The sequence below is a fragment of the Mus musculus genome, chromosome 4, assembly GCF_000001635.26.
Source record: "Mus musculus strain C57BL/6J chromosome 4, GRCm38.p6 C57BL/6J".
Taxonomy (NCBI): domain Eukaryota; kingdom Metazoa; phylum Chordata; class Mammalia; order Rodentia; family Muridae; genus Mus; species Mus musculus.
In genome coordinates this window covers 145694188-145712976 of record NC_000070.6, presented here as the reverse complement: position 1 = coordinate 145712976, position 18789 = coordinate 145694188, and the positions used below count along the sequence as shown (strand labels likewise).

Below are 18789 nucleotides of genomic sequence, written 5' to 3'. Positions count from 1 at the left end.
GGAGAGGTATTGCAGGATCCTCCAGTAGTACTATGTCCAATTTTCTGAGGAACCACCAGACTGATTTCCAGAGTGGTTGTAAAAGCTTGCAATTCCACCAACAATGGAGGAGTGTTTCTCTTTCTCCACATCCTCTCCAGCATCTAATGTCACCTGAATTTTTGATCTTAGCCATTCTGGCTGGTGTGAGGCGGAATCTCAGGGTTGTTTTGATTTGCATTTCCCTGATGATTAAGGATGCTGAACATTTCTCAGGTGCTTTTCACTGGCTGATTATTTTTAAAATTATATGTCTGTGTATATATTTGAATGTGGGTTTGTGCACTTAAGTACCCAAGAAGGCCAAAAAAGAGCACTGAATCTCCTGGAGGTGTTATAGATGGTTGTGAGCCATGCCATGTGGTTGCTGTGATTAAAACTCAGGTCCCCTGCAAGAGCAGCGAGTGACCTTAGCCATTGAGTGATTTCTCTGGTATACAAGATATGTTATTTTCTTTAACAAATGTGATGGATTGGGTAGTTTAAAATAAGAGAAAAATTAATTAAATGTATTATGTATGTATTTATGTATGTATGGTTACCGTTGGAGTCAGAGAAAAGGGCCAGATGATGGTACCCTGCAGGCTGAGGGGCAGCAATAAACCATGATGGCAATAGAGGATCTGAGATGATGAGGACAGACACTTGAGCTGAGGAAGCAGTGCTATCCACTGTCTTCCTCCTCTCAAGGATGTAGGTAATGTGGGAAGATGGAGGGCTGACAGGAGATGCTTGTAGGTGATTCTCAGGGAGGTGTCTGAGAAACACTTTCAGCTACTTTCCCAAAGCTAAGTGTTTCCAAAGATGCTTGAAACAGTTGTGTAGAGAACAGGATGGACCAAACTGGGAGATGACTGAGCACTGGATGACCCTTGTGATTCTCAGAGTGCTATGAGGTGAGCCCTCTGTGACATCACAGGGTAAATCCCTGCCTTAGTAATAGCAGACTGCTTAGCCTGCGGATAACTCAAGAGTCCAGCAAGGAGGGCTGGGATTCACACTGAGCACATGTGTCTGCCTCGGCTTGGGCTGTTTTCTGGGATGGACTACCTGAAATTCATCGCGTGAGTAGCTCACTCAGTGCAAGGCACTTCTTCACTGGGGTATTAAGTGGGGGAGGCAGAAATAGGGAGAGGGAATTAAAGTGTTTCTGATTGAAGACAGCTCTAAGACTGTCTTCAAGAGAGCTAAGGAGAGCTAGAAACAAATCAGAAGTCTCACAGTAGTGGGAATGGCCACTTAAGACTGTAGGAAGAAGAACCCCTCACTCACCAAGAGGAGAGACCTTGGAAAGATATATATATATATACATATGGACCAGGACTTGAGCCCCCAGCCTAGGCCAGGAAGGAGGGAACAGTGCTTTTGCCATGCCCACATTTGACCATCACACATAGCTTGTCCAGGGAAGGAGGCAGAACATCCTTGACACTGGTGTCTGATCTTCCCTGGTGACTTCAGTCCCTGGCAGTAGCAATCTTTGCATGTGTACTCAGAGAGCTGCCACAATATGTGTCAAACATCAATGCCGGTATCACGGGAAACGCCATGACAGCACCTTCCCCTCTCATTCTATACTCAAATACATGTTTTCATTTTGAGGTGTGTTGTATATGTTCTTATGTATGTGCTCATGTCTGCAGGTCCACTTCCATATGTGTGAAAGTGCATGAGGAGGACATGGAATGATGCTATATATCTTGCTACAAATATGTATAAACAGTTGCTGTAAGTATCAGAAAGGTGTGTGTGTGTGTGTGTGTGTGTGTGCATATGCGCATGCTAAAGAACTTGCCAAACAAGTACTCACGGAGACAACACCTACAACTCACCAGTTGTTACACAAGTCAGGGTACTTTATATTAAGAGAGAAAGCACGGTCGTTCCTCATGTTACATCTAGGCACATGGGAAGAAGCTGGAGAGAGGTGTGGTCAGCCTCTGTTACCTCATATAGCCTGTTGCCATGGTTAAAGGCTGTGGTGTTGGTGTGAGGGAGCTCAGGGATGGGCTGGGATCTGGAAGGAACTGCAGGTTTGTTGGGCTGTATGTTGGGAGAAATATATACAGATCCCTGGGATGAAGTCCTGACTAAACATCATTGTGCTGTACTGGGAGATAGGAGTGAGGAAGTGTATGAAGCCTAATGTGGTCCTTGAAGTGACCTTTAGCAGGGCCTGTGCTAAAGCAGTAGAAACTGTTGCAGTAAGTATCAGCAGGGTGTGTGTGTGTGTGTGTGTGTGTGTGTGTGTGTGTGTGTGTGTGTGTGTGTGTGTGCATATGCACATGCTAAAGAACTTGCCAAACAAGTACTCAGGGAGACAACACCTACAACTCACCAGAGAATAAGCCTAGGGAATGGTCACATCCAGCTTGTACCACATGAAAAGACTCCAGCCTCCAGACTAGTGCAGGATGAAGCTCTGCTGTTGTGCCCTAAGCCATGGACAACTATCAGCTATGGCAGCCCATTGTGTCCAGGGCAGGTAGGAGATGGTGCAGAGTCCTACTGTCTGGGCTTCTTAAGGGACTTTGCTTCTTCACAGTAATAATCTTGTCTTGTATGTCCAGGGGTTGTCTCCAGCATGACTGAAAGCAGGTATTCAACAGGTGTGGGAACTAAAAGGGAGGCTGGGGAAGAAGAGGGAGAGAAGATAGCCCACACCCAGCCAGAGTTCCACCTATGCTCTGGGCAGGCAGACATGGGAGGGTTGCCAGACACTTTCCACTGAGCCCCAGGTGGGCATCTAAGCCACTGACCCCATTAAATGGGGGGTGGACAAGAGACAGCCCCCAACAGGGGGTCCCAGAGTGACACCCTGTAGCCCTGGGGTTATGGGAGTGAGGGCTGAGGGAGAGAGGTTCCCACACAGGTAAGAGTCTGTGCAGTGGGCCTTGATGAGCAGAGACACTCTATGGTTTAAGAGCTTTATTATAGAAAGGCAGGGAGAAAGGATAGAAGGTAAAAGAGAGAGAGACCGGCCATGGCCAAAAGGAGACAAAGGGGAAAGGGAGATAGAGAAGAAAGTCTAGCGAGTAAGAGAGAGACAAAGAGAGAGGAAAGGAGGGAGGAGAGTAGGGGGATTAAGAGCAAGAGGAGTGAGAGAGTGAGGAGGGGTCAAACAGCCCTTTTTATGGTATGCTGTTATCTTTTCTGTTGCTAGGTAACTAGGGAGGAGTCTAGCCTGAAGGTCAGAAGCTTGGGACATTGCCTATATGACTACTAACCATGCTTCTCCTGTGGGGGCTGAGGGGATGGTAACTTTGACAGGAGCCAGAGTTCCAGGAGACATGAGAGAACTCCTTCCGTCCCATGTAGGTGAATTATCACCACCGGGTCCCAGAGTTCAGACCTCAGCTTGACTGGAGACCAGACTGTCTGTGTATAGCCCATTGTCCCACAAACAGGGCATATTATTTCAGCACTCTACATAACCCTGCACACTATACATAATTATATTTAAATTGTATGTTAGTGTGCATGGTCTGGGAGTGTATATACGGGAGTACATGTGCCTTCAGGTATAAAGGCATGCAGGAAAGAGCAGGAGCAAGGACCTGAATGGCAGTGACAGGGGCTCCGTGAAGTTCTTGAGGTGTTCCTTGTTTAACACAACAGGAGTTCTGTTAAGCCAGAGCAGCAGTAAATACAAGGGTGCCTGCCGAATGGCATGCTAGACATAGACTCAGGGAGAAGACACCATACATGTGCCAGGAAGGGAGGCCTCTGGAAGAAACTCAAGTCAGTACCTGCTTTTAAGACTCAAAACTCACGCTCATAAGTGATCAACTACTCACATTGCCCCCTATGCCATTATTTCAGGGAACATATATTACACAGGTTCATAAGGAAGTGCTTTCCCAGGACCTTCTCTGTGTTTTCTTTTAAACATGTGAACCTTCCTAGAAATCTTTATTTTCAACTCACAGGCCCTTTCCTGCATGGCCACAGACATTGATATCACATCCCTTCTTCATCTACTTAACATATTTATATTCATGGCTGTTAATGTATTTGTGAATGAATCTGTGTACGTGTGTGTGTGTGTAGGATCATATCAGTTGTTTCTTTAGTGACATTCTCAGAAGTCATCGACTATCATGATGAGGCCTGGGAGGGAAACTTCCTGAAATGCTGCTTTCTGGGAAATCCTATTACAAGCTGTGTTTAATGGTGGTGAAGAGACAGGTTAGAGGCCAAAATTTCAATCAATTTGATACCAGTCCAAAAGGCACCTGTGTGCCTGGACACCCTTTGAGCTTTCCTAAACAGAGTGAGGCTTGGCCTCTATGACCTCACAGAAGGGGTCACTGTCATGGTTATGGGTGTACCCTAGTTCTGAGGGCAGCAGAGTCCAATGCCTTAGGGGTTTCTGGACTGTTTAGATAGTTTACCTCATCTTGATTTAACTGGACACAATATATCAATCTAGAATATCATCTGTTTCTTCTAGATTAAAGCAGTGTTGTTGAGTATATGCTTTTCTAGTAAGATCAGATTACCCTGAGATTCTACCATACACCGATTGGAATTGAAAAGATCATGAACTCAAGTGACAGCACATGGTGACAAGGGTGTGGAGAAAGAGTTACACTCCACTATTGCTGGTGGGATTGCAAACTGGTACAACCACTCTGGAAATCAATCTGGCAGTACCTCAGAAAATTGGAAATAATTCTACATGAAGACCCAGATATTCTACTACTGGGCATATACACAAAAGAAGATGCACAATAACACAAGGACACATGCTCCACTATGTCCAAAGCTGCCATATTTGTATTAGCCAGAAGCTGGAAACCAGATGTTCTTCAACCAAGGAATGAATGTAGAAAAAATGTGGTTCAACAACACAATGGAATACTGCTCATCTATTAAAACTGAGGACATCATGAAATTTGCAGGCAAATGGAGAGAACTAGAAAATGTCATCCTGAGTGAGGAACCCAGGCTCAAAAGGACTTACATGTTATGTCCTCACTGATAAGTAGTTATTTGGCAAAAAGATCAGAATATCCATGACCACATAAAATTTAATTAGAAGGAAGGTCAAATTGTGGATACTTCAATTCAACATAGAAGGAGAAACAAAATAATCCCAGGAGGCAGAAGAAGGGAGGGATGTGGATAAAAGAGGGAGAGTCAGGGACAATCGGTGGCAGGATCAGGTATGTGGGGAGACAGGAGAGAAGGACAGAGGGCCAGGAGTATTAATAGAAACATACAACCGTGTGGGAATGAAGAGCAGGGCAAATATCTAGAAAGTCCCAGACAAGATGGATGTGGAAGTCTCCCAAACCTCATTGGGAATGACCTTAGCCGAAATGTCCAAGAGTGGGTAGACGGAACCTAAATAGAATATCTCCAGCAGAGAGCATGGCCCCCATTTGAGGCATGGGGGCACCTGACCATCTTCAAAATTTGGACCCAGAATTGTTCATATCTAATTATATGTAGTGACAAAAGTGGAGCAGAGACTGAAGAAAATGCCATCCATTGCCTTTATCAATCCATCCTATGGGCAGAAAAAAAAAAAACCTTGACACTATTACTGAAGCCATGTTGTGCTAAGAAAGGAACCTGGCATGACTGTCCTCTGACAGACTCTATCAGGAGCTTATTGACAATGTTGCAGATACATAGAGCCAACCATTGAGCTGAAGTCCAGGAGTGTTTTGTTGTTTAAGCCATATTTATACAACCACAACTTAAAGACAGGTAAAACCTAAAACATAATTGCTAAAATATTGCTTGAGATTCAATCAAAATTCAAATAGTCTTTAAGAGAATAATATTTAAAGACATCATGGGGATGCATAATCTCCATAATCTCCAATAATCTTGACTAGGGAAGTGATACAATAGAAGAGTTAGAAACCATGGATGTATGTGAATAATACCAACTTTGTTCCAACCACCAGGGAAATATAACTATGATAAAAAATGAAAAAAAAAAAAGACAAGTTCATCCTCTTAGAAATTACTCTGGAAATATCCTCACAATAAAAAAATATCAGGACAAGTCAAACATACATAGTAATTTACCAACACAGTTAAGAAATGCCCAGTAGAAATTTGAGGGTCAGAGTTCTTATGAGCAGCAGAGAAAGTCGTCTCAATCTTGGTACAATTCCTTTCTGCCCACTAGCCTAGCAATTCCTTTGACCTGGGAGTTTCCATGACTTCTTGGTTGCAGTTCCTGCCACTGCTCTAGTGACTGAAAAAAGATTCCTAAGGCCTAAACTGGCAACAGTGCAGATGAAGGGAATTTTTCCATTGTTGTGAGACCCATGGCAGCGTGCTCTACTCCTAGTTCCACACCTTGCAGCTTGCAGACTCCTGACAAGGAGGGGATTCTGATCCCACTCCACTTCCTTCAGGCCTTCAGTTTCTCTTAGGAATCCTCCTGCTAAAAAAGCAGTTTCAATCAAGAAATGAGTCTTCCTACCTACTCCTAATGTTTCCCATCCCCATGTTCTCCCACCAGTTGTCTTGCTGCTAAAGAGATATTTTCTTTCCATGCAAGGTACTGCCCTAGTCCTGCTGGGTTACTAAAATTGTAGCCACTGGAAGATCTTCTGGGAATGTTCATTAGTCTTCTGTAGTGTGGCTCTAATTGTGTATCTTACAATGCTCATCCACAAATAGTGAATGTTTCCAAATTTGGTGAGCCTGTTTTCTTGGTCTTCAAACATGATATTATTAATTTCCCTAAGCCAATGACTTTCATCTTTTTCAATCTGCACATGATGCCTTCCACATAATTCCAACAGTGAGTCTACCTGAACCTATGTTGTACACCCTCACCATATTCTTGTTGTACCATAGACAAGAAGCAGGTGTATAAATGTTTATAGAATGAAGACAATCATATTGTGTGAGGGGCAAAAGGTAAGTTGTGTATTTGCTGTGCACAATTTGGAACTTTTCACTGACACTGGAAATATCTGAAGATTTGGGATAATTATCTCTAAGTCATCAGGCAGTGGGGCCTAGAATCATGCAACATAAGAAACTGGAATATCCAGAGACTGTCCAGGTGGTTGTAATTTCCTGACTGTTAAGGGCTACTTCAGAAGCCTAAATTTAAATTGCCTGGTGTGTGAGCATCAGCATCCATGATGCAGCACTTGATAGAAAATACTAATGATCATTTGAAAACAAGGGCCTCTAAAGTGTCTATTAGTAGTTTGATCCTACTAAGGAAGAGGTCAACAATTTCCAATACTAAGAATAACATATTAGTTATCACTAAGTTTCTCAAAAGTTGAGAATTTTCCTTATTTTTTTAAATCAAGGAAAAATGTATAGTGATATAGATTTGTTCAACAATTTCCACTTCTGAGAATAACATAATGTTATCACTAAGTTTCTCACAAGTTGAAATTTGTCCTTATTTTTTTATATCAAGGAAAATGTGTAAATAGATTTGTTCATTTTAACATATGACATTTTCTTAGATCCTAATTTTCTGAGTCTTCCTGAATTTACTATAAATATTCTAATAAAATGCTTTTGCTTGGCATAAATATTTTTCATCTTTTTTCAGTATTTCCAAATGTATTTCCTGGATGTTTGGATTTCTAAACTGTGCATGAGATTTTACCTCATCTACCATACAAAGGCACTTCTTTTAAGATTTACAGATTCATGCTATTTGTATGGATAAACTCAGATATGAAATAAAAAGGAGATTAATACCTTAATAGTGAGTTGTTGTATTTTTCTCCAAAATGTACATTCTAAGGTGTGTAAAATGTGAGCATTCCCTAAATGATTTAGGACAAGAATGGAAATCTTAGTCAGTCCTTGAGGTAGAGTGGAATATGAAGGTTCAGAGTGAAGTATGAGGAACAATAGGACAGGACACCATAAGGACTTGTTATACGTGTCCCTGGAGAGAGCTTTGGAGTTGTGCAGGGACATAGCACAGTTAGGATGGATATCCCTGAAAACTATGAAGCTATATTTTCATTTATTTTTGATAGTATTTTATCTCATATTCCCTTGAGTCAAAAGAGAGAGAGAGAGAGAGAGAGAGAGAGAGAGAGAGAGAGAGAGAGAGAGAGACCAGACTTACTGTTGAGGTTCTAAATGCCTTTACATGTTTTCTGTTTCCTGTTTTGTTGTTGTTTGGTTTTGATTTTTGTTGTTGTCTTTGTTTGATTGTGTGTTTGTTTTAATAAACTAGTACTAATCGAGCAGTAAGCCTGGAATATTGCATAGAATCATCCCTGTTTTAGTTAACACAAATCATCATCTCTAATACACTGTTGCTAAATTTTCTAATGCTAAACACTTATATACAATTCATATTATTCGTATGTGGGTCAAGGTTGTTATTGACCAGTTGAAAATCACAAATATTAAGTTTAAGTTACAGGTTTACAGAAAATATTCATGACTTCAGCAAATACTTTATGAGAAATAGTTCCAGCGATGATGCAACATTTATTCATCTAATTATAAGTGCAAACTGAAAACAGCCAAGTCAACCTTGTTAAAATATTCAGCTTTATTTACAGGGCAATGAGGAAGGAGATGTTGACAGAGCATAAGGGACTCATAGTCAGTCACTATCCTGAAACGTGAAACCAATAAATCATTTGTCACATTGACGTGATAAGAATAATGAATACTGGATACTCAAAGCACACTTCATATCTGTAGGCATATTATAGGATTAAGAACATGCAGTCTTGGTGGCTCAGTTTGTCAAATACACTATCAAGTACAATCTGTGTCAATTTCCTCATTTGAATTAAATATACAAAATGCTGCCAGTTTTATTAGACATTTTGAAGGCGATAGTACACTCTTTATTTAGTTTCCTTTTGGAATGGATCATTTCTATCTCCATGAATTGTTGCACAACATCATATTCTTCTGGCTTTCACACCTGACTTCATCATATAATATTTGAGGGTGAACAAGTAAAAGTTTAATGAAAATGTTTCTTCACTATCATATATTCAGAGTTACTGCCAGCATAATAGTTGACATTATCTAAGATTTGAACATTGCATGAAGGTTTTCAAAAGTTTTCAGATTCATAATAATTCTCTAGTTTAGAGCACTGACTGTTGAAAAGAATATTACCCGTGTAAAACATATGCCACATTTCCCCAGGAGAACTATTTTTCCCATAAAAAAATTTTTTTACATATTTTTTCTGCACTGAAATGAAGTCAAAGATATTTCAGCATATATTATATTTGTTAAGATTCTTGACTGTATAAATTATCTATTACATTCTAAGAGATAGGCCAAAATAAAGGATTCAAACCGTCAATGTATTTGAAAAGTTTCCCTTTTGGAAGAATTCTCCAGTGAATTTTAAGATGATATTTCTTGTTAAAGGACTATCTCATTCATTTCATTTATAATGTTGCTCTACTGTTTGAAATATCTGTTGATTTGTCAGACTGATGTTGTGGGTACTGCATTTATCACATACAAAATACTTGTAAGGGTTTTTTTAAATGTATAAATTATCTGATTAATTCTCAGTCTGCCTTTATTAGTAAAGCATTTATCACATTCACTGCATTTTTGTAAGTTTTCTCTACTGTATGAATTCTCTGATGCATTCTCAGACTAAGTTTGTGGGAAAATCATTTGTCACATTGACTGCATTTGTAAGGCTTCTTTAATGTATGATTTCTGTGATTAAAAACAAGATAGGATTTCTGGGCAAAACATTTGTCACATTCAATACATTTGTAAGAATTCTCCCCTGTATGAGTTCTCTGATGCCTTCTCAGATTGACTTTCTCAGTAAAGCTTTGTCACATTCACTACATTTGTAAGGTTTCTCTCCTGTATGAATTCTCTGATGAATTATCAGACTGCATTTTTGAATAAAACATTTGTCACATTCACTACATTTGTAAGGTTTCTCTCCTGTATGAAATCTCTGATGAATCCTCAAACTGGATTTTTTAGTAAAGCATTTGTCACATTCACTACATTTGTAAGGTTTCTCTCCTGTATGAATTCTCTGATGAATTCTCAGACAGCCATTTTCAGTAAAGAATTTGTCACATTCATTACATTTGTAAGGTTTCTCTCCTGTATGAATTATCTGATGAATACTAAGATGTGATTTTCAGGTAAAGCATTTGTCACATTCATTACATTTGTAAGGTGTCTCTCCTGTATGAATTCTCTGATGCCTTCTCAGACTGTGTTTGTCACTAAAGCATTTGTCACATTCATTGCATTTGTAAGGTTCTCTCCTGAATGAATTTTCTGATGAATACTAAGATGGCATTGTTGGGTAAAGCATTTGTCACATTCACTGCATTTGTACAGTTTCTCTCCTGTATGAATTCTGATGAATACTAAGATGTGATTTTCGGGTAAAGCATTTGTCACATTCACTGCATTTATAAGGTTTCTCTCCTGTATGAATTCTCTGATGCCTTCTCAGACCGTTTTTCTCAGTAAAACATTTGTCACATTCACTACATTTGTAAGGTTTCTCTCCTGCATGAATTCTATGATGAACTCTCAGAGAGCCTTTGTGAGTAAAGCATTTGTCACATTCACTACATTTGTAAGGTTTCTCTCCTGCATGAATTCTATGATGAACTCTCAGATAGCCTTTGTCAGTAAAGCATTTGTCGCATTCACTACATTTGTAAGGTTTCTCTCCTGCATGAATTCTATGATGAACTCTAAGACTGCCTTTGTCAGTAAAGCATTTGTCACACTCACTGCATTGGTACGGTTTCTCTCCTGTATGAATTCTCTGATGAACTCTCAGACTGCTTTTGTCAGTAAAGCATTTGTCACATTCACTGCATTTATAAGGTTTCTCTCCTGTATGAATTCTCTGATGCCTTCTCAGACCGTTTTTCTCAGTAAAACATTTGTCACATTCACTACATTTGTAAGGTTTCTCTCCTGCATGAATTCTATGATGAACTCTCAGAGAGTCTTTGTGAGTAAAGCATTTGTCACATTCACTACATTTGTAAGGTTTCTCTCCTGCATGAATTCTATGATGAACTCTAAGACTGCCTTTGTCAGTAAAGCATTTGTCACACTCACTGCATTGGTACGGTTTCTCTCCTGCATGAATTCTATGATGAACTCTAAGACTGCCTTTGTCAGTAAAGCATTTGTCACACTCACTGCATTGGTACGGTTTCTCTCCTGTATGAATTCTCTGATGAACTCTCAGACTGCTTTTGTCAGTAAAGCATTTGTCGCATTCACTACATTTGTAAGGTTTCTCTCCTGAATGAATTCTACGATGAATACTAAGATGGGATGGTTGGGTAAAGCATTTGTCACACTCACTGCATTTGTAAGGTTTCTCTCCTGTATGAATTCTCTGATGAACTCTCAGACTGCCTTTGTCAGTAAAGCATTTGTCACACTCATTACATTTGTAAGGTTTCTCTCCTGTATGAATTCTCTGATGCTTTCTCAGAGTGAATTTGTCAGTAAAGCATTTGTCGCATTCACTACATTTGTAAGGTTTCTCTCCTGAATGAATTGTATGATGAATACTAAGATGGGAAAGTTGGGTAAAGCATTTGTCACTTTCACTATATATGTAAGATTTCTTTCCTGGATAAATTCTCTGCTGACTTTGAAGATTGTCACTCTGAGTAAAGCATTTGTCAAATTCACCACAAGTGTAAGTGCTCATTTCACTATTGTTTTGTCTAGAAACCAAAACCTCATCAAGATTTTTATTTCTGTTGTGTTCTTTCTTCTCTATGTGGGTTCCTTGATTGAGACTAATGATAGAAGACCCCTTTAAACAGTTTACACAGTCTTTATATGTGCAAACTTCTTTAGTGGTCCCAGTTTTATGTCTTTTTAGGTTTGAGGATTGGAGAGTGGCATCTCTGTGATTAGTGTTATAAGGTGTACTTTCGGAGGATTCATGGATCACATTTCTAAGCTCATTACATTTAGAAGACTTCTTTCGGTTATGCCCATGCTCATTGACAATGTGCTGTGTGTCTTGTTCCAAGACCTTCTCCTTCTCATAGTTTCCACATATGCAGTGATTTTCTGAAAAAAGGGGGAATTAGGGATAACAGGGATTACTTATATGAGGAGTAAGTATGATCCAATAATCACTGTTCTATGTATTCATATTCTCAAGAGAGGTTTTCCTTTTTTTAATCATTGCATGGATCCTCAGAAGTACCTCAAATCTGATCTATATCAAATGGCAAAAGTGATAATAGCCTTCTAAGATTGTACCACCAACCCATATAAAAAAGGTTAACCCGGAATTGCTCCTATCTAAAGGAAATAAAGAGTGTCCCTTTATCTACAGGGACAAAGAGTGGAGCAGAAACTGAAGAAAAGTCCATCCAGAGACTGCCAAACCTGGGCATCCATTCCATCTGCACACACCAAACACTGATATTATTGCTGATGCCATAAAGTGCTTGTTTTCAGGAACCTGATATAGTTTCTCCTGAGAGTTTCTGCAGAGCCTGACCAATACAGATGCAGATGCTTGCAGGCAACGATCTGACTATGCACAGAGACCCCAAAGTAAAGTTATGGGAAGGACTGAAGGAGCTAAAGGTGTTTACAACCTCATAAAAAGAAAAACATCAACAAACCAGATACCCCAGAGCTCCCAAGGACTAAACCACCAACCAGAGTACACACATGGAGGGACCAATGACTCCAGCTGTTTAGGTAAAAGAGCACTGTCTTAACTTTCATCAATTGGAAGAGAGGCACTTAGACCTATGAAGCCTCAATGCCCCAGCAGAGAAGAAACCTAGAGCAGTGAAGCAGATGTGGGTGGGTGGGGGAAGTACCCTCATAGAAGCATGGGGTAGGGGGGATAGAATAAGGGGTTTGTGGAGGGGGAACTGGAAAGTGCTATATCATTTGAAATATAATAATTAAAATAACCAATTTAGAAAAGAAAAAAAAGAATATTCTACTTTGCAGAATCTAGAACTTCTAAGTGATTGATCTGTAGTGAAATGTCAGAAAGTAGATCTCTGAACAATATAGCTCTAATTTTAAAATTACAATTGGATTTAGAGTGACATTGTATAGCTTTGGTCAGGTATAAATTTATGATGTAACTGAAACTGTCATGAGAAATCATTAAATAGTTTTGTTTCAACATCCAAAATATAGGATAAAGATCAGGTTGCCCCAGAAAAAAACAGAGACCAAATGTCAAACACTTAATAAAAAACCCTCCAAACCAACGGCACTGTGTCCACTTGAATCTTGTCCACTTTCTAAAATCATAAATAAGAGACTTTTAAAGCAATGGTAAGAAGAAATACTCCAATTATTATATGTACAGAAATACAATTCCTTATTCTGAATGTTTAAATTTTTTTCAAATTAAAAGTCTTGACTGAAGCTAGATAAGTGGGGAAGAGAGATCTCAGAGAATATAGCACTGGTTACCTTTCCAAAGTAATCAGAGAAATGTAAAGGAAAAGTTATGAATTTAAGAATTATTTCCCTCATTTGAGGTCTCTAAGTATTTCAGAGAGTTTATACAAATTAGGAAAATTTTAAAAAAGTATCCGTAATTCAACAAAAAGTACATTCTTACCCACAAACAACAGATTGTTGTAATTCTCCAACATCACATCCATGTACAATGTCCTCTGAGCAAAATTGAGACATTCCCATTCCTCCGATGAGAAGTCCAAAAACACGTCCTTGAAGGTTAATAGACACTGTAATGAAAAACTACCTAGGTGTTACTAGACAAGAATGATTTATTATGTTAAAGAGAACTAATTAAGATACACCTCGTGATATAAATGAGGCAAGAATATTGAATGATATTTTCTTAAAGTTTATGGAGTTGTGTTTCAAGACATGAATTGCTGCTCTTCCATAGACAACCTATACAATGATTTACTATAATGCTTACATTCAGAAAGGCTCTTGTCTTAACCAATTTTCTTTGATTTACTGAGACCTTAAGCAGCAAATGAAAGATTTGCCACCATTGGGCTAGAGTGATGGCTCAACAGTTAAGAGCTCTTCAGAAGGTCCTGAGTGTAAATACCAGCAGCCACATGGTGGCTCACAACCATCTGTAATGATATCTGACACCCTCTTCTGGTGTCTGAAGACAGCTACAGTGTACTTATGTATAAGAATAAAGAAATTCTTGGGCCAGAGGGAGCAGAGCTGGAGCAAGCAGAGGTCCTGATTTTAATTCCCAGCAACCACATGATGGTTAACAACCACCTGTACAGCTACAGTGTACTCAAATACATAAAATAAATAAGTAAATCTTTAAAAAAAAAAAGATTTGCCACCATCACCATTTACAAAAGTTTTGTGTGCAGTTTGGATTGTATAATATCTTTTCAAGGCCTCTATTATGAAATTTGTTTCCCAGCACCAACATGGCACTACACAATGGATTGTTAAATCCAGTTCTTTAAAATCCAATGATCTCTACTTAACACTACAGGCAGGAGAAATACATACCACAAATGCATACATTCAGGCACATGTAACCAACATATACTGAAGAAAAATAAAGTTTAACTTTATTAACAGATACACTCTAAAATACTCAGACTTGTTTAGATTTCTATTTCTCTGAGAATGCATGATATAACCATCTCAAAAACAGTAAACACATATAAGATGTACATTTGATGTCAAGATGCAATAATGAATATTTATGAAATATGGACTGATATAAAAAAGAATCATAAATCATCAATTATAATGAGAAAAAATATGCTTTAAAATTTTACAGTGTCCATCTTTCTCAAATATGGACACGAGCTGAGTCCTGTGTGCAGCTGTGTCTTCCATGACGGTATTATAATATATTTATTTGACAATCTGATGCCTATGCAAAATGCTACATCCTCTCTAGAGCAAACAGGTAGAATATGAAATGCAGAATTAATGGATGGATTGAATGTCAGAGTTTTGGTGTTAAAAAACATAAAACTGCAATATCAGAGCATTGAACGTTCTGTATAACACAGAACCAATGCTTTGGGAAGATATTTTAGGAAAACATTTCCAAAACCATAAAGTAAGAAAACCAGTATTTGTGAGCATTAAAATTCCTGAACATTTTATGTAAGTTGGCATGAGCAATACACAACATAACAATTTCATAACTGCCATATGGCCTTTCACTGAAGAATGATTAGTTATGGGTGTGTAAGCAAATGTCATAGGTGGCAATGCATTCCAATGAACTACAATCATTTTCTTTGCTCAAACTGTGTTTTCAAATTGATGAAGAATTATTCTAACTCTCCATGAATATTTAATAATTTATTCCTCATGGTATCATCTTAATTGAAATTTTTAATCTTCTAATCTTAACTTTCTTTTCATCAGAATTTAACCATTTGTGTATCAGAGTTGTAGCTTGCATAGAAAAGCATGATTTCTATTTCTTCCTTTGTTTATCAAAAACTAAAATACACAGGTTATATACTGTCTATTTTACAAATGAGCCTAAAATTGTAAACCTGGGGCATGAAAAAAAAATTACTAACATGTAAAGGTGCTTGCTGTTTCTGCATAGAAACCGAATTTAATTCTCTCAAAGTATATTGCAGCTCACTATTATGCCTGACTTCAGTCTCCAAGGTTTGGCGCTGAACTCAATGTTTTAGGGGCATAATGTGTAATTCTATACACATAAAAATATTCAGATGAGCACATATATACCTAAAGAAAATAGTATTGCAATAAAAAAATAGAAACATTGCCACAACCCTTCAGCTTTCCCTATGTAATGCATTGCTTGGCTGAAGAGGAATAACATAGGCTACATCAAACTGTCTTCCTTCTAAAAAAAAGGAGACAGAAAATAGGAAGGATATTCATTTATGCTTGAAAATTGATGGATTATGCACAGTACCAAGGCTATCCTCTTTAGATAAATGTTACAAATATATTTCATGTGATAAAATACAAAGGTGAAAACCACAGGGCCTACACTACTTCTAAAGACTGAAACAAAAATGAAAGGAAAATAAGCATGTCTACATTGAGTATGTATCTCGGGAATAGTATCTCTCAAGTCATATTTCAGGTGTCAACACTTCAATGAGTACTGTATGACTTAAAATGTTAAAAAGAATTGTCAGAATACTGAAATCTGCATCAGCTAATAATCACATCAAAGACAAAATGAGAGATAATTCCCTTCCATCATCTGTGCTTCTAGGGAGCTGATACACTTATTATTAGGATTCAAGACAGTGGGCCTCATATAATTTTACTCTATTACAAATTCTACTCTGATATGTGTTGCTTACTGATATGAGTTTCTATATATTTCCATATCCACATTCATAGCCTTGTGTCTGGAAACCTGAATATCCCTGAAGTGCAATTTATGTGTGACAAGAAACCTTACTTCCTCCATACTAATATAAAAGGATATATATAACCTTATCAAACATAGGAAATAGTCATCAATATATTTTTGAGGCATCACTTCCAATAGATGCTCTTTGACACCTACAGTTCTATGGGAATTACATGTCTTCATAGTATACATACCAGTGAAAATATAAAGCTATTGTATACATGAGAAACCAAATTGTTATATTTTCATCATCACAAAGGAAAATGAAGAGCATAGAAAATAATCCTCCTAGGTAATATTACACATACATATGATAGAACTTTTGAATGTTTTGAATATAAAAGGGATTTAAAAAAGAAATGAAGACAGGATACTGACCTGTGCAGTGTTTTCCAGAGAAGCACTCATTCTTTTAGTTGTTCTTCTCCCAGATTCTTGGTGAGGAGCAAACATTCAAGTTCTTCTTAAATTTCACATCAAGGATTGAACAATGAAATAAATGAAATGCCATTAGAGACAATGCTAAACCACATTAAAAAACAAATAAAGCAAAGTAATACCAGGGCTCTTGCCAATGTTTCTACCGACATGATACATTTTGACTGATAAAGAGTATGAGTACAATCTGAGGATGATTTCTAATTTCAGGAGTCATCAGGCACAAACACAGAGCACATGGATACCTGCTGTAAAGTACTGATACTCAGGGTTATTACTGAAAACTAATATTTCTGGACTAGAGTCAAAGACAAAGGGCTAGTGGATGCCAATTAATGAGAATTGATGAGGAAAATAATGATTTCTTAGAAACAAGTAAACTTTCTAGGTCATAACACTAGGCTATGTAATAAAAAAAAGCCTACTCGGGTCCCAAGTGTTTCTTCAAAGACTGCGTAAGAACTAAATAGATGTACCACTGAATTCGCAAGTTGCTTTAGAAAACACCAAAATAATATTGCATAAAGTATATTGCAGAAAACAGAAAAAGGGGTATGTTGTAGACTCCTCACAAAAAAATGACTTTATTTGTATTCCCAAAAAAATGACCATAAAATATGTACAATGAAAAAAGTAACAAAGTGCACCAAAGTACATTAAACAAAGACTTTTTCTGTGGATGCAGAAAGGAAACTCTACTTAATTTCATGCCAGAGATGCAAGACTATTTCAACAGGCACAAACAAAACAAGTCACAGCACAATGTATGTACAGTGAGAGAGGGCTCATAACCATGATATAGTTACAAAAAGCCTAGGGAAAAATATCACAGGGGATCACTGTGAAAGCTCTGGGTATTTTGAGAACAAAAGGAATATTCCTCAGTCTAAGGAAGATAATAGCCAACATCCTACACCTCTCACTACAAAAGATAAAGACAGCTGTCATCATTCTACTCCTTTTTTCTAAAGAGAGACAAGGATGTGCAAAGCCACCACAATACCTTTTCACAGTACAGTAGTGCTTACAAAGAGCAAATAAGACCTGGAATATTTTCAATGTGTCAAATAAGGATACAGAGAAGGTACATTTTCTCAAATTACAAGGAACATAATTCTTCAACTCAAGAACTACAAATATTTAAAGAGAACACTCCAATCTGATAATACACTTAATAAGCTACTGAAAATACAAGAAAATATCACTTGGTTTTATACATTCCTAAAGAATAATCTGAGATATCAGAAGACCCCTTAGTGTCTAAAAAGGTCTTGGATATGCTGCTGTAACATAAAAACTAATAAAAGACCTCTCTTGTCTGCTAGACGTAAGGAGTCGATCGCTCTCCCTACATGCTTTTCCTGTGTTCTGAAATACCAAACTGTCTGTCTGACAGTGTATGTCTACCAGTGCACCCATGGTTTTACATGCTTCCTCCATGAAGTCACCAGAAAAAATACAGCTTCTACTTTAAAACTTGAAACTGACATTTCCTCCAATACACACCTTTTTCTGAATAGGCATAAGTCCACTTTTTAGCCTTCCAGTTAATTTACTATCACTTGCTTTTTGTTTTTGTTGTTGTTGTTTTGGAGACAAGGTTTCTCTGTATAGCCCTGGCTATCCTGGAATTCACTCTGTAGACCTGGCTGGCCTTGAACTCAGAAATCCGCCTGCCTCTGTCTCCCAAGTGCTGGGATTAAAGGCATGCACCACCACCGCCTGGCTTACTATCACTTGCTATATCAAATATTTTTAAAGTAGACAAAGGTCAAATAGCTATATGTATTGGTCAGACAAGGCCATAACCTTCTCATCTGTGGGGAATTGCAGGCTGGTCTCCAGTCGAGCTGAGGTCTGAACCCCGGTGGTCATAATTCACCTACATGACACAGTAGGCGTTCCCTCATGCTCCTGGAACTCAGGCCCCTGCATAAGGCACAACCTCCCACAGCCCCCACAAGAGAAGCATGGTCAGTAGTCAAGTA

At 38.2% G+C, this 18789-nt stretch overlaps 1 protein-coding gene, 1 long non-coding RNA gene and 1 pseudogene across 3 annotated transcripts in view; 1 reads left to right on the top strand and 2 right to left on the bottom strand.

The window, feature by feature from the left end:
- The window catches only part of Vmn2r-ps15 (vomeronasal 2, receptor, pseudogene 15), a 74243-nt pseudogene extending 62941 nt beyond the window's left edge, over positions 1-11302 (bottom strand).
- On the top strand, positions 566-12471 carry Gm26763. Of its 2 annotated transcripts, none has more exons than XR_390948.3 (3): positions 566-1103; positions 1683-1767; positions 12344-12471. It is a non-coding gene; the product is annotated as a predicted gene, 26763 (long non-coding RNA). The 2 variants fall into 2 exon arrangements; XR_881569.2 differs by lacking the exon at positions 12344-12471 and adding an exon at positions 4493-7567.
- The window catches only part of Zfp980 (zinc finger protein 980), a 33741-nt gene continuing 23491 nt past the window's right edge, over positions 8540-18789 (bottom strand). The window contains exons 3-5 of the mRNA NM_001103158.2: positions 16742-16826; positions 13607-13733; positions 8540-12072 (exon numbers count right to left, since the gene is read on the bottom strand). Coding sequence (NP_001096628.2) covers positions 10337-12072; positions 13607-13733; positions 16742-16816 — 1938 coding nt within the window. The 5' untranslated portion in view covers positions 16817-16826 and the 3' untranslated portion in view covers positions 8540-10336. The remainder of the gene's footprint in view (positions 12073-13606; positions 13734-16741; positions 16827-18789) is intronic.